The sequence below is a fragment of the Pelophylax lessonae genome (assembly GCF_965119305.1).
Source record: "Pelophylax lessonae genome assembly, chromosome: 1".
Classification (NCBI taxonomy): domain Eukaryota; kingdom Metazoa; phylum Chordata; class Amphibia; order Anura; family Ranidae; genus Pelophylax; species Pelophylax lessonae.
The window spans coordinates 209,747,336-209,763,466 of record NC_138768.1 but is presented as its reverse complement, the minus strand read 5'-3'; the positions used below and the strand labels follow the sequence as shown (position 1 = coordinate 209,763,466).

General features: G+C 44.6%; 1 protein-coding gene across 2 annotated transcripts in view; it reads right to left on the bottom strand.

The window, feature by feature from the left end:
- Window positions 1-9,421: 9,421 nt before the first annotated feature.
- LZTR1 (leucine zipper like post translational regulator 1) overlaps window positions 9,422-16,131 on the bottom strand; it is a 63,859-nt gene continuing 57,149 nt past the window's right edge. For both annotated transcript variants that reach the window (XM_082273327.1, XM_082273328.1), the window contains one exon: window positions 9,422-9,870. In XM_082273327.1, the coding sequence (XP_082129453.1) occupies window positions 9,754-9,870 (117 nt within the window). In that variant the 3' untranslated portion in view covers window positions 9,422-9,753. The remainder of the gene's footprint in view (window positions 9,871-16,131) is intronic.

Here is a 16,131-nt window from a genome sequence, read left to right as displayed (position 1 = left end):
GGGTTCCTCCCCTTCCTTGCACCACTCACTGCCTTTCACTTAGGTTCCCCGGAGGAGCCTGCGACCTGTTGCATCGGAACCACTCTGCAGAGTGGGACACATTTCTGTTCTTTGATCTCTTCTGTGATGTAAGAAACAAGCAATGGGGATTTCCTCCTCAACTGGTTTCAGTTTTGTTTGTTTCCTAGCTGTTACCGGTTAGTAAAGCTGTTGATCATAATGATCTTGGTTTGATCGGCTGCTTTGGAGGGCAGATGAGAGATCTGGGGTCTACTAACTTCTACTAAGCTTTAGCTGGGGACATCCACTGATATTATCCTGTAGGATATTTTGTTAAACTAGGAAACTTATTTCCCCCTCGATGATGGTTCAGGCCCTGAAGCAGAGAAGCAAGTCCAAATCCTGATGTTCTCTCCACCATACTTCATTGTTGGAATGATGTTTTGATGCTGGTAAGCTGTGCCCTTTTTTCACCACAGACTCTGTGGTGAATTGTGTGGGGTCGGGGTGGGGGCGTGACACATCGGTGCTGAATTTGGTGGGGAGATCATATATTGGTGGTGGTGTGGGGGGTATGACACAGCAGTGGGGAATTAGGGGGGACATCACATATTGGTGGGGGTGTCAGTGATGGTGTAGGGGGGGGGGGGGGTATGACACAGCGGTGGTGAATTTTGTGGGGAAATCACATAATTCCCCACAAAATTCACCACCGCTGTGTCATCCCCCCCCCTCACCACCACTGACACCCCCACCAATATGTAATCTCACCAAATTCACCACTGCTGTGTCATACCCCACACATTTCACCACTGACACCCCCCCTACCCCAACATGTGATCTCCCCACCAAATTCACCACCACTGTATCATACCACCCCCCACACATTTCACCACTGACACCCCCCACCCTAATATGTGATCCCCCCACCAAATTCACCACTGCTGTGTCACCCCCCCTTACACCCCACAAAATGTGATCTCCCCCAAATTCACCACCGCTCTCATTCCCCAACACACAATTCACCACTGCCCCCCCGACCAATATATGATCTCCCCCCAAATTCAGCACAACACTGTGATCCCCCCCATCCCAATATGCGATCCCCTTCAGACCTGATCATTCACTACTACCTATCCCCCCCCGTCCCGACGTCACCTTCCCGCCCGCCGTAAGAGAAGAGGCAGCGGGCGGCGCGCATGGAGGAAGAAGAGTAATTTTTTTACAGTGTTTTTTGCAGCAAAGCAATGCCTATTACATTTTTTTGTTTGCGCCCCCCCCCCACCCCCAAAAAAAAAATTTGAGCACCAGCCGCCACTGGTAATTCGTATGTGTCCTGGATTAAAGGGATGAGGTAGCAACCCTACCCCACCTAGACCTGGCAATTTACTATTGTAATGCTCTGGTTTTGTTTGTTTATGATTTGAATTGCTCTGGTTTTGTCTATTTATGATTTTTGTACTGGTCTTGGTTTGTGAATTATTTATATTGCACTTGTTTATAAATTATTGCACTTTTGTTCCTTGTGTCTAAAGATTGTGTAGGGTGTGTCTGAAGGCGGGGCAAGGGTGTGACTGGAGGCGGGACATGGGTGGGGCCTGGAAGGGGGCCCTTGATTTATTTTGCCTGGGGGCCCTGAGGGTTCTCAGTCCGCCCCTGCATCAGCTTATGCTTCTTATGAACAGCAATCTTAAAATGTGTATATTTTATCAATCAAAGTAGCTCTAATTCACACCACCAAACTTATTTCATTAATTGGACTCCAGGCATGCAAACCACTAACTCCAATTAGCTTTAATTTAAGTAATTAGTCTATGGATTCACATACTTTTTCCTCCATCCATGCATTCAAGGAAGATGGGGGAATCCCTCCCGCTGTGCCTTTGTATTCTGATAGCAGTTAGACTTCCCAAGCATCAGAATACTCTGATCAGTGCTGCAGGCTATAACTGGAGGCACTAAACAAGTGGCAAAAATCCTACAGGGCAGTTGTACAGAAATCGATCAGTACATGAACTTCTGCGCAACCACCCTGCCCATACATGGATCCGCTAAACTGGTCGAATTTTGATCCATATATGGCCGGCTTAAAGCCTGGTACACACTATTAGTTTTTGGGTTGAACATAAAAAAAAACCTTCAGCTCCAGTCGGAGCCGCTATACTAACTATGCAAAGTAAAGCCCCGTACACACGAGAAGAAATTTGGCCGGGAAATTTCGTCCGACGACCGATCTGCCGATTTTCGGCTTGTTAGTATGGTGCTTTCGACAGCCGACTCCGACTTTTCGGCTGACAAAATCCTGGTGTGCAGGCATTAAAATTTTTGTCCTCCGTCAAAACACGTCCAATTTTCGTCTCATTAGTACAGATTTCGATTGGGGAAAAAATCTTATGAGCAAGACTAGGCATGCTCAGAGAGAAAGAACACATACAAAGCAATCCAACACATGACATCACTTCTGAAGTAGAATTCTGTCATACGGGAAAATTTGTGTGCAGTCTAGAGCACATTCCAACCAACAGACACGCACTCTGGACAAAAGACGGGCGACCGGTCGGCGGAAATTCGTTGCGTGTGTACGAGGCTATAGTATAGCCATCTCCTCAGCTGATCTACTGTGTTCTGACAGGGGAACGGCCCCCCCACCAGAACACTCCGATCAGCATTCTCTGTCATTGGCCGAGAGCACTGATCAGAGGTTGGTTTTCCAGCATGCACGCCCAACAGAAGCCAGGCCGAATGTCAGCCGTTTTTTTTTTTTGTCTCCCAACATGCCTGTGCGTACCCAGATTAAGACTAATGCAGGGGGGAAAAGCTGCTGCCTAAACTGAACATTACAAAAGGTTTATCTCTTGACAATGTAGAATCGTGTAAATTGCCTGTTTATATTAAAGTTATCTGCTGTATATGCCACAGGTGGTGTCCAGTTGATGACAATGCTTACCTGCTGGTTATCTGACCTGACCGATAATGTTATCTAGGTCTTTGGGCAAACGTTTGTGTCACTTCACTTTTTGTTGGTTTTCTTATATGGCTTTCAGGCTGAAAAGGTCAAAAACAAAATGTGCAGACCCTTACGTTGTCACTGAAGATAGGACATTATGAGACAGAAATAAAGGAGTATATGTTAATAAATATTACCAGCATTTTATTTGTCATTTTATACGGGTAATTCTACAACAAGTGTATACAGAATGCAAGATACATGGGCATACAATACATGTAGCATACTGCTTGAACAGAGAGGAACTTAAGAGTTGAGGATCTCTTTAGGTATTATTCAGGAAGGGGAGTTAAGCTATACAAATTTTCTGCAGCACAGAGACATGGGCGGTCACATGTAGTCAGGTATTTCGAACTTGTCCTTTACTAAAGATTACAGATGTAAACCTTGAATATTATTAGTATGTACATTTTATTCTACATTAAGCAGAAAATAGCTCTACCTTTAACTATTACAATAGTGGAAAAGCATTTAGTGTCATGCTTTGTATTACTATTCATTAACTGGTAGTAGGGTCACCTACAGGTGCCAGGATACGGTGCTGTGCTAAGAATGACAAGTAGGAAATAAAAGGTGTAATTCAGTGTTTTTGAGTAATTCAGTACAGTAGGAGATGATATTTCATTGTGAATCTTCACTCTTCTGTGTGCCTTTAATATTTATTGTGCCAATGTGAAAAGTCTGAATTGTGTTGTCCATCTAAAGTTACAGACTGCTTGTTTCTGCATATAATCATTCTATAATCCATGCAGATACTGTAAATGTAGACTACAAAAGGCAGATTATATGGTTACCAGCAAACTGAGAATGTAAAGGACATTAGGCTCAATGGATACTTCAGCTTCCTGTACAGGTATACTAGACAGGTTGTAAGTACAGCTGACAGTTTATTTTTAATGACCTGCTTTACAAAAGCACACTGGTCAAGATACTAGAATTGCATTTAGGAATAGATCTATTTAAAGTGGTTGTAGAAGTAAAAGTTTTTTTTTTTTTTAAATCTTAATGCATTCTCTGCATTAAGGTGAAAAAAACCTTTCCATGTCAGCTTCTGTCCCCCCCCCCCCAATACTTACTTGAGCCCGATGTCGACTCAGTGTTGCTCTTCTCTCCCTTCTCTCACAGGTAGCTCAGCAGCAGTGGAGGCCATTGGCTCTTGCTGCTGTCAGTCAACTCCTGTGAGCAGTGCCGGGACTGTGCAACACTGTGTTTGACAATAGATGTACACAACCCACGCGAGTTCCCCCATAGCAAGTGGTTTCCTATGAGAGCACTCAGGAAGCAGGAAAAGCTAGGAGTGCCAGGGGGACCAGGGCTGCTCTGTGCAAAACCATTGCACAGAGCAGGTAAGTACGACATGTTTATTTTAGAAAAAAAAAACCTTTAGAATCACTTTAAGGTATAACTTTAAGACCCAAGTTTACTCCAGAAATCTAAACCAACACAAGGTCCATATCATGTGTCCATTGTGCAGTTGCCTTTATTCTCCATTCCCCCCAGGATCTTCCAGTGTGAAGGGAGGTTAATGGAGCCAAGGGAACTGTGACAGTCACTCATTAAGATTACCCAACTATGCCCAGCTCCTTCATTCATAGAAGCCATACTACAGTGTCTAAGCTTCTACGAGGTGGTATCAAAAAGTTTACAGTCCTTCTAGGTGGTTTGAGTGGCATGCGCAGTTCAAGAATGGAAGATGATCAGAGATCTGGAAGACCTTCAATGAGCTCAGCCCCCAAAAATGTCAAAACCATTCGGCAACTTGTGCATGATGATGCCACTTAAAACACCTCAAATGAGTTGCCCAGTTTCATGTTTGCTCTGTTTTCTAACTTGCTGTTCACGATGAAATAGCAGAAGTGGTAACGCATGTGGTCAGAATAGCACCAGTTGCACAGCTCCTGATGTACACAGGACAATGTCTTTTTAAAGAGAGACAGCAGCACAAGGAACAAACCACATCAATTTTTTTTTATTTTTAAGTTAAGGTAGGCTTTAATGGGTCTGGGGGCAGTTAGGGGACCCTTGTGTGTGTTTTACCATCCTGTCATCTATGTCCACCCATCTGGGTTTTCAAGGTCAACATTGTACAGGAAATCATGGTGGACTCTCCATGGAATTTTAGCTTTTTTTGTAGACTATCACCATCAATAAAATTCATTTTTGCACGGTACCTATGTGAGCCCCATTTATGCAGCCTTTCTGAGGTTGGTCTACACCGCCTCATCTCCTCCTTTTGTCTACTGATTCTCGGTTGCTGAGGGTTCCCGGCTATATTTTAGTTGCTAGGGACCACAGAATGACTCCTAGTATTGTGATATGAATTCAGGAGTATTTTTTCTCTACCATATTCTTTGTTCCCTTGATTTAATGGCTATTTGATCTAAAATGCTAATAATTGTCAGAATCTGTTCCTTTTCTTCAGTGTAAGGTTACAAGGCATGTCACATTTAGAGCCTGTGTAAAGGAGCATTGGGCTTGTGTTGAGTATATCAAGTTGAGTTGCTTTTGAGATCATTCAGAATTAACAGACTCATCTGATCTGCAATTGACTTCCATTTGACCTGCTTTAAAGAATATGTAAACCTACTATTTTTTATTCCTGATATGTGCGGACTGTTACATGTATTTGTATAAAAAGTATCCTTTTCTCTCTGTTTTGCTTCCTTTGTGTAAAATCCCTGGTGTTCCTGGCAGTCATTCTGCTTTCCTATCAAAAACTGACCACATGAGAGCAATGCATGGTCAGTTTTTTTTGGCTGTGCTGGGAACTCAGCCTGCTCTCCTAAAATGATCAGACTTGTTCTGCCACCCCCTTCCCTTAACAGCCATTCACTAGGCAGACCAGTGTAATGCGGTTTCTCCTCCTGCAGCTGAGAACAGAGATTATTTGATTACACACATGTCTATATATAAAAAGGGGGGGGGGGAGGCATTAATAATGTTTTTTATATTTATACACAAATGTTTTGCCTTTCAGTTCTATTCTAAAATGTTTTTTTTTTTTTACAAGGTGAGGGTTTACATATTTACATATATTTTAGGTGGGTTTAGCATTCCACTAGATATACTTCTATGGCAGTGGTCCTCAACTCCGGTCCTCAGGGCCCACTAACAGGCCAGATTTTAAGTATTACCTTGGGGAGATGCAGACTAGAGTACTGCAATCACTGAGCAGCAAATGATATCACCTGGGATGTATTTTAGTTATCTTGCAAACCGAGCCTGTTAGTGGGCCCTGTAGGCCAGGGTTGAGGACCACTGTTCTATGGGACTGCAAATCCCATCTCACGCAAACAAAAAGCTCATCAACATAGGGCTTTATAGTTTTAGTGTGATCGAAGTGGAAGTAAATCATATCATGTAATCCAACTGTATGCAATACATGCAAGGAAGGCAGATTACTAACTGTTGTTCTCAGTGAGAGATCTACCTGTGTATGGCAGCCCAAAACCTGTTAAAGATCTACTTAACAAGCACTTGACTGGACAAAGCTGTGGTAATTAGGGCGCTGTGATTAGGCAACAGTTCATGTCAACATATACAAGTAGGTTTCATTAACATGTGTATTTTCTGCATTGAACGCAAGCTCTTGCTGGCAGAGCTAGCAAAGGATCCTGCGTAAAATACATACCTAAAGTACACATTTAGATGCATACAATTCTTCCAATGACTTTATGTATGTAAAATCTGCAGATACAGTATGTATGGTCTCGGGCACAGCGGTCTCTTCGGTGTACATTTTCATTTAGCCACAGCTGTGTATGGCCCCTTTTAGTTTCCTATAATGCTGCATTTAGATGCGTACAAAACTATACACATCTAAATGCACATTTTAGCAATTAAGACAGCTATAACTTGATACTGAGAATTTCTACAAAAATAGGCTACACTGGATATCAACAGCCATTGGGGGTGGGTGGTGGGGGGGGGGGGGGGGGATTAGAGCAATGCTCAGTGTGTCTGCTATTCCAAAATGCTTAAGTGGGGGCCAGATCATTCTTGATCTTGAGAACCTATTCAAGGAAATCAATTAAAGCCGCTTCAAAATTTCAAGCACAAAAAGCCTAAAACAACGAAATTTTTGTGTTCTTCAGCATTGTATTAGTACTTAACCTAAACCAGGCCCTATAGACAAACCGTATAGAGTACTTGTAATAAAATGATATGTAACGTGAAATAAAGCACTGGGGTTCTTAAAGTAAACAGTTACATAAACATGGGGCATCCATTGCTGACCTGAATGCTAGGCACCTGGCTTTTACACTTACCCTCTGCCTGGAAGCCTTTTTAGCATAACTGTTCTGGGTTAGTCTCAAAACACCCGACTACGCTGACTTTGAACTTGATAAAACACAGTTGACCAACACCAGCAGATGAGTTGGCTCCCCAAATCATCACTGACTGTGGAAACTTCACACTGGACCTCATGCAACTTGGATTCTGTGTTTCTCCACTCTTCCTCCAGACTCTGGGACTTGATTTCCAAATAAAATGCAACATTTTCTACAGTCTGTGATAATTTGGGAAGCCATGTGTTCTGCTGGTGTTGGTCCACTGTGTTTTATCAAGTCCAAAGTCAGCGCAGCCCTCTACCAGGAAATTTTTTAGAAAACTTCATGCTTCCCTCAGCTGACCAACTTCATGGAGATGTTTATTTCATTTTCCAGCAGGACTTGGCAACTGCCAAAAAGTACCAATACCTGGTTTAATGATCATGGTATCACTGTGCTTGATTGGCCAGCAAACTCACCTGGCCTAAACCCCATAGAGAATCTGTGGGGTATTATCAAGAGGAAGATGGGACACACCAGAGCCAACAATGCAGACAAGCTGAAGGCCACGATCAAAGCAAACTGAGCTTCCATAAAACCTCAGCAGTGCCACAGGCTGATCGCCTCCATGCCACACCGCATTGATGCAGTAATTCATGCAAAATGAGCCCCGACCAAGTATTGAGTGCATACTATCTTGTATATGGACATGCTTTTCAGTAAGCCAACATTTCTGTATTAAAAATGCTTTTTTTTTTTGTTGGTCTTATGTAATATTCTAATTTTCCAAGATACTAAATTTTATGTTTTCACCAGCTGTAAGCCATAATCCTCAAAATAAAAGAAAGAAATGCTTAAAATATGTTTAACACATTTATATAAAATACATGAGTTTCACTTTTTGAATCAAATTACTGAAATAAATTAAATTTTTGATATTTTAATTTTTAGAGATGCACCTGTATATCTCTAGTGTTTACTTCTCTCTCTCCATAGCTCTAAGTGTAATTTATCAGGGGTGCTTCTTTCCCCCGGTTATAAACATGAGTCACTTCTAAGAAGTTTTGCGACACATGAGAAATTGGTGCCAGGAGGAGGGGGGGATTTAGAATGGAGATGGTCTATTCACAACACAGTTCTTCTGCTGTGTGGAGGGGTGTGTGTTCCTTTCCTCCAATTAGCTCTCACACAGTGTAACTGTGCTCTCTCCACCCTCTGCTCTGTGCTGCTGGCAGATGAAGAAAGATTTTTAACACGATCTGCACTTTTGAAAGGGTGTAGAGAGAAGAAGACTGCAGATAATTAAGTAAAAACAAAGTAGTAGAGTTTTTATAATCTCTGTGCATCATCTGAAGCTGTTCACGTCACTGGGTATGTGTGAGGATTTACAACCACTTTGGAGCATTTGACCTTATTCACATGGGCATAACAATCTGTACATTCACACGCACTCGGAGTGTACATTTGTGCGGGTCCGATGCATGGATCGGAAGTGTGTGTGTGTCCCCTAATCTGTGCATTAGACCCACATGGATGTACACCCCAGGATGCATGCAGAGATCCATGCAGCCAGCCACCTGTCATCAATCTGAACAAGCTCCCTGCATGGAAATTTGTGCATCCCACACAGGTGAAAATGGCCCCTTCATATGGTTGTATGGATCAGTACACCCATGTGAATGAACGTTTTTCTTTCGTTTCTTTTTAGTATTCTATTGGGTAAGCAATTGTCATGATGTCGTTGTTTGTCATCAAAATTTCTTACAATTAAAATGTACGGTTATAGGTAAAATTAATACTCTAAGAGGTTGTAGGAAACTGGAGCAGATAAAGATTTGGCATTATCCATAGCAATTAATTAGGATATATAGTTTATCTTTGGATCCTACATATATAACAGCTTTGTTCTGATTGGCTGCTGTGGGCAAAATACTTGCTTTCGTAGTAATTTCCAACTACGAGGGCCCAGGAGTACTCTACATAAGCTTTGAGCAGTAAGGTGCCAAGGATCTCACACAAATAGTAGAATTTTGATAATTACTACAATATATGTATCAAGATTTACTGTGGCTTTGCTTGCTAATCCCCACTTCCATAATTATGCTACAAAAAAAAAAAAAAAAGGAAAAAAACAGGGAAACCATAAACACATGCAACTTTTATGTACAATAAACAAATGTAAACAATTTTGAACGGTTAAACAAAAATATTAAATATGAACATAAAGCTATAGTGTCCTTTTTAAGTACATGACTTGTTACTGCCATAAGGGTGCAGGGCAAATCCTTAGTGTGAAACATAATAGGCTACTTATATCAGAAGCTGGTCATCGTTCAGCTGTTAAATGAGGATATATTTCAGTATTATGGTCCCACATGTCTGACAATAGGACACTTAATTACAGCAATGAGGAATGGTTCAACAATTTGCTGGAGACGTCCAAACAGTCCACCCTGATGTGGTAGGGGTTGTCGTTCAAATGTCTGAGCCCAGTTCAGCACACTGCTTGTCCGAGATGTGACTGGCCAGAGACTCAATGATGTTGATGAGCAGATGTTGACTCAGTGACCGCAGGTTCGGTAACTTGGCAACCTTCATATAATGAAAGGGGAAGAAGGATGAGGATTCACTGTGGAAATCACATTGGCTGAACCTGAGATACCCAATTTCACTTAATATATGTACCTGAAACACGGATTTACTAAGAACACCATAAAGTGAACCCCAAACAAATGTAATTCCTGCCAGTAACAGCACTTCATGTTTCAGGGTTCCTTCAGTTGGCTATTGGGCTGCCTATCAAATCTGCAAATGCCTCCTGCAGACCTGCAACTCAGCCCAATAGCCAACAAAAGGAGATTCAAGGGCATGTTGACAACATTGCTGCTAATTGCAAGGCAATGGCCTAGCACTGTCAGCCTGAAACAAGAAGTCCTGTGGCAGGATCTTTAGGCCAGAAACTCTACAACAACAGATACACAAAAAATTAGTAGCTTAAGAAAACCCTATACAGTGAGACATGATGGCAAACACACTGAAAGCACTGCCAGATGCTGGGTAGCCTGAGCTGGATCTATTGGCAGTGCTATTCACTGACCAGCCTGCCCCTTCGTGCAAGCTTTCAGCCAGTACCCCAACAGTTAATATGTGACAGACACACAGCACTGGGCATTGCTGCTTGTAATATGTTCTTCCAGTAATTAAATGTGGTAGCTGGCAGCGTTTTTGTTTTATAGCTTAAGAGGGCTTGTCGCATGCATTTAGTAAAGGTTTAAAATCACCACATTTACACATATTTTCCCAATATCTAGTTACAGTTCTGCATTTCAAAATAGATACAGTTCTGCAGCCAAATAGTAAGAAGCCACACATCTTAGCTGACCATAAAGCTGATAAGAATCTCCCCTCCTCCCTTCCCTGACACTGGTAAATTGGAACAATGGGCAAAACCAAAACGTACATCTATTGGTCTTGTCAGTAGATCCAATATCTTTACTCTAACAGGCTAAGCTCTCCTGCAAAAGTTTAAATTACAGGGTTGGGACAAGCCATATTACACTGCCAGAGGTGCTAATAATGGTCAGGTTTTATTCATATGGCCTAAACCTTCCAAAACAAAAAGACACTGTCTTGCTGTAACTCATTTAAAGCCCAACACCATCTACCACAAACAGCTGTGCTAATGCAAAGGAAAAATAGCAGAAAAAGTGTTAGTTTTAATTTGGCCATAGTTCTACTTTAACTTTATTCAATACACCAAACAAGAAAACTTTTTAGGGCGAGGTGTGGCTGGTGATATCTCTCTATCCCTGATACAGTTCAACAGGTAGGTACATAAACCATTATGAGGAGTGGCGAGTCAATCAGATCTGTAGTCTATTTTTATACTGCCCAAAGGCTTCTTTTAAACAGGGACTAACTAAAATGACTTCACCTGCCCAGAAGAATGAAGAACATCTTCTTTGCAGTCATTACTAACATTGTATTTTACTCTGTCCCCAGCAAGTCTTAAACTCACCTGTCCCAGGTTCAGAGAGATATTGAAGATGAAGCGGAACAACCCGCTTGTCAAAATATTCTGAGCCAGGCTGCACATGAGCATACATTCTACTCAATGCTACTGGACTACAAATCCCAAGTTTTCTAATATTTTAATTCAAGACATAACTAGCTAAATAATAACGTTACAGTGATTAGCCTCAGTTAGCTGGCAATTTTAAAGAAAAAGTTAACGTCAAAAATGTGATTTTTGACTTACCGTAAAATCCATTTCTTTGATGTTCCTTGACAGACACGGCTCCTGATCTTCTTAACCATTGGGTAATACTACCCCTTACAGGAGTAGGTCACTAGGCAGAAAAAAATTCTGGCTACGCCTATGGGCTACTCCCTCTCTCGGCTATAAGTATACAGTTTTGTTACAAGCAGTGTCAGCAGAACTACAACTCCATACAGAGGGGTGGGTGCTGTGTCCACCAATGAACATCAGAGAAATGGATTTTACGGTAAGTCAAAAATCCCATTTTCTCTTTCGTTCATTGACGAACAGAGCTCCTGATCTTCTTAACCATTGGGACGTCCCAAAGCAATGTTAAACATGAGGGCAAGGAACAGCGAAAAATAAATTCCCAAGGCTAAGTATAGCCAACCAGGTAAACAGGAGCTCAACCAAAACAACTGGAGCTCACCTGAAAAAAAAAACAATACATCCTCAAAGAGGACCAGGTCCTTTAAACAGCAGCCTGCAAAACCTTACAGACAAAAGGAAGCATCTGCAGATGCCAACACATACACTTTATAGTACTTTGTGCAAGTGTGCACCGACGACCAGGTGGCCGCCTTGCAAACCTGCGTCACTGACGCCTGAAGATGGAAGGCCCAGGAGGCTTTGAGCGCCCGGGTAGAGTGCGCCTTGACAGGGAAAGGAGGAACCTGACCCCTGATGGAATAGGCCTGGATCACTGTCTGTCTGATCAATCTGGAAATGGTCCCAGAGGAAGCAGACAACCCTTTCCGAGGCCCATCAGTGATCACAAATAGTGAGTGACTTCCTAAAAGACTTCGTAGCTGCTAGGTACACCCTAATTGCCTGGACCACATCCAAGGCATGCAAGGCAATTTCCTTTGGGTATTTTGGCCTGGGACATAGGGAAGGCAACACAATGTCTTAATTCAAATGAAAATCAGAGACAACCTTTGGAAGGAACGACGGACTGGGACAAAGAACCACCTTATCTCTGAACCACCAATTAAGGTGGATGACAGGATAACGCCGCCGATTCCGACACCTGCGCGCAGAGGTGATTAGCCACCAAGAAGGCTAGCTTCTGGGACAGCGTAAGCAGGGGAATCTCCCAAAGATTCTCAAAAGGATGCTTCTAGAGGGCTGAGAGCACCAAATTGAGGTCCCAAGGCAGCAACGAAGACTGCACTGGAGGGGCCGAGTGCCCCTGAAGATAAGTACGCACCAGGGAGTATGTGGCCAAGGGCCGTTGAAAGAAGACTGGTAAGGCCAACACCTGACCCTTGATAGTACTCAAGGCCAATTTCTGCTCAACCAGCCGTTGAAGGAAGGTCAAGATCTGAGTCACTGAGAAAGAGCGAGGATGAACTCCAAGAGACTCACACCACGCAATGTATGACTTCCACTTACAATGGTAGATCTTCCTAGAGATTTTCTAGCAGTTAACAGCGTTGGAATCACTGACTCAGACAAACCTCTATCCATCAGCACCTGGCATTCAGCAGCCAAGCCGTCAAAGCCAGCGACTGTAAAGCAGGATGAAAGATTGGTCCTTGGGACAGCAAATCCTCCCTGAGAGGATGCTTCCAAGGAACGTCGGCGACCAGCCGCACCAGATTGGCATACCAAGCCCGGAGAGGCCAGTTCGGAGCTACTAGGATGACCGGAATCCCTTCAGCCTCGATCCTGTGTAGAAGTCTTGGCAGAAGCCTGAGAGGAGGGAAGGCTTAAATCAGATCCCACAGGGCCACCAGTGCGTCTGTGGCGTCAGCCAGAGGATCCCGTGACCGAGCCACAAACCTCTGCACCTTTCTGTTGAGCCGAGACGCCAACAGATCCACCTCGGGGATGCCCCACCAGAGACAACTGATAAAACCCCTCCGGATGAAGGGACCATTCCCCTTGGTCCAACGCCTGCCGACTGAGGTAATCCGCCTGCCAGTTTTCCACCCCGGGAATGTGTACTGCGGAGAGGGCTGTAACGAACCGTTTTGCCCACCTTAGAATGCTGGCTTCCTCCAGAGCCACCAGGACACTTCTTGTGCCCCCCTTGGTGATTGGCATAAGCCACGGCCGTGGCATTGTCTGATTGAATGCGCAGTGGACATCCCTGAAGACGATCCATCCAATGTTCCAGGCACAGTCTGATTGCTCGGAGTTCAAAGTCATTAATCAGTAGTCTGGACTCTTCCAGTGTCAGAAGCCCCTGAGCAGAATTTTTGCAGAGGACGCCTCCCCAGCCGGACAGGCTGGCACCTGTGGTGACCACTGTCCAATACAAGGGCAAGAAGGATTTGCCTAGCCGAAGTGCTGGAGAACGAAGCCACCATATAAGGGACTCCTTTGTTCCCCGGCTCAGCCAGATCTGATTGTCCAGAGACAGCGGAGTCTTGTTCCATTTGGCCAGAATTGCCCTTTGCAGGGACCCCGTATGGAACTGTGCAAACGGAACCGCCTTGAAGGTAGACACCTAGCACCCGTCCGGAGGGATGACCATCTGCTCGACAGCGGGAGATGAATTGCAGTCTGCAATTTCTGGAGTTTGTCCAGAGGAAGGAGCACTCTGGCTAAGGCAGAGTCCAGAGTCAGACCCAGATAGTCCAGCTTTGTGGACAGAACCAGAGCAGACTTCTGAAAATTCAGAATCCAGCCGAACTCCCTCAGAGTTCATATGAGGATTTCCAGTTTTTCCACCAGAGCAGTAGGAGACTCCGCTCGCAGAAAGAGGTCACCCAAGTAGCCCAGTACCATGATCCCCTGTTGGCGCAGAAAAGCTAGTACCGGGGCTAACACTTTTGTGAAGTCCCGAGGAGCAGAGGAGAGACCACAGGGTAACGCCACAGACTAATGATGCTTCTCTCCCACAGCAAAGCGGAGGAAGCACTGGTGACCGCCAAAATCCCCCTGGTGCAGGGGTGCCACCACCGTGCGAATGCACTCCGTCCTGAACTTCTGTACCCGCACAAAGCAGTTCAGGACCTTGAGGTCCAGGATTGGAAGCACCTTGCCTTCCTTCCTGGGAACTGTAAGCAGGTTTTAATAAAAAAACCCTGAAAACTTTCTGAAGTCGGAAACGGGACAATCACTACTTGTAGTAACAAGTCTTGTACCGCCCGAACAGACCCTGTGATCGGTCCGGGTACAGGTGCAAGTTGGCAGGAAAGAACTTTGCTGGGGGACAAGAGCGAAATTCGATCTTGTAGCTAGGGATGCACCGAAATGAAATTCTTGGCCGAAGCTGAAGAATAATGAAATGCTTGGCCGAAGGCCGAATACCGAACGCGGTGTTTCACATTTTTTCCATTTATTTTTCCAATTTTTAGGGGGCACGCTGATGGGCACATTTTATGTTAGGGGGCACGCTAATGGGCACATTTTATGTTAGGGGGCACTCTGATGGGCAAAACAAAACATTTAAATCAGCGTTGCTCTTAACATAAAATATGCCCATTAGCGTGCCCCTTAACATAAAATATGCCCATCAGAGTGCCCCTTAACATAAAATATGCTCATCAGCATGTCCCTTAGCATAAAATAAGGGGCACGCTGATGGCCACATTTTATGTCAAGGGAGCACTCTGTTGGGCACATTTTTCTTTTTTTTTTTTTTAAGGGGCACTTTATAGGGCACTCTAATGAGCATGGCAAGTGGCAACATATGGCAAAATATGCCAGTCTGCACACTAATGCTTGTGCAGCTACCGTATTCTCCCCCAAATGTGCTCCACATACCTGAACTGCAGCCAGGTCGGAGCCAAAAGCCGCGAACAGGGGGGCGGGGCGTGCACATAGTGTCACGATCGCTGGACCTAGTGTGAAGGAGCCGCAGTCAGGAGCAGGGGGCGGGATGCATGCGTGACGTCACACCCCCTACTCGCGGCCGGACAGGACACCGGCGGCGTGTGAGCAGGGAGCCGCAATGAGGAAGGGGACTGAAGGACTCCTAGGTAGCGGGCTCGCGGTCCGGGCGGAAGCATCGCGCGGACCGCCATTTAGTGACCGCCGCTGACATTGTTCGGCACAAATTTATTCGGCCTTTTTACTTATTCGGCCGAACACCGAAAGTGCTATTTTTTCTATTTTCGGCCGAATAATGTTCGGCCGCCGAACATTCGGTTCATCCCTACTTGTAGCTGGACCAAATTACTTTGTGGACCCACTTATCTTATACCAGGGAAGTCCACAGTTTCGGAAACCAGCGAAAATGTTCCCCCACCTCCTATACGGGTGGGGGCGCACCTGCATGCTGCCCAGGCACAAATACAATCAGTGCTTCCACCAGCGCCTTTTTGTGAGCAGCTGCAGATGTGGAGGAATCATCGCGTGGTCCCAGACCCAGCAGGGAGACCAATATCTGCGGTGGCCAAATCAGATTCAGGATGTGAGGAGACAGATGAGGCAGGGGAAGATGGGTCGTACTTTTTCATAGTCCATCATCCGAAAGCCACCTCCACTGTGACACAAAGGACTCCAGGACCGTCATCAGTGCATCGATGGAAGGTTGGGACCGGGAGGGCCTTGCAGCCTCAGAGAGGGGATCAGTTGGGAGATGTGCTCCAAAAACCACATGAGTCACCAGGGGGACCCCACAAAAAGTGTAAAACACTGCA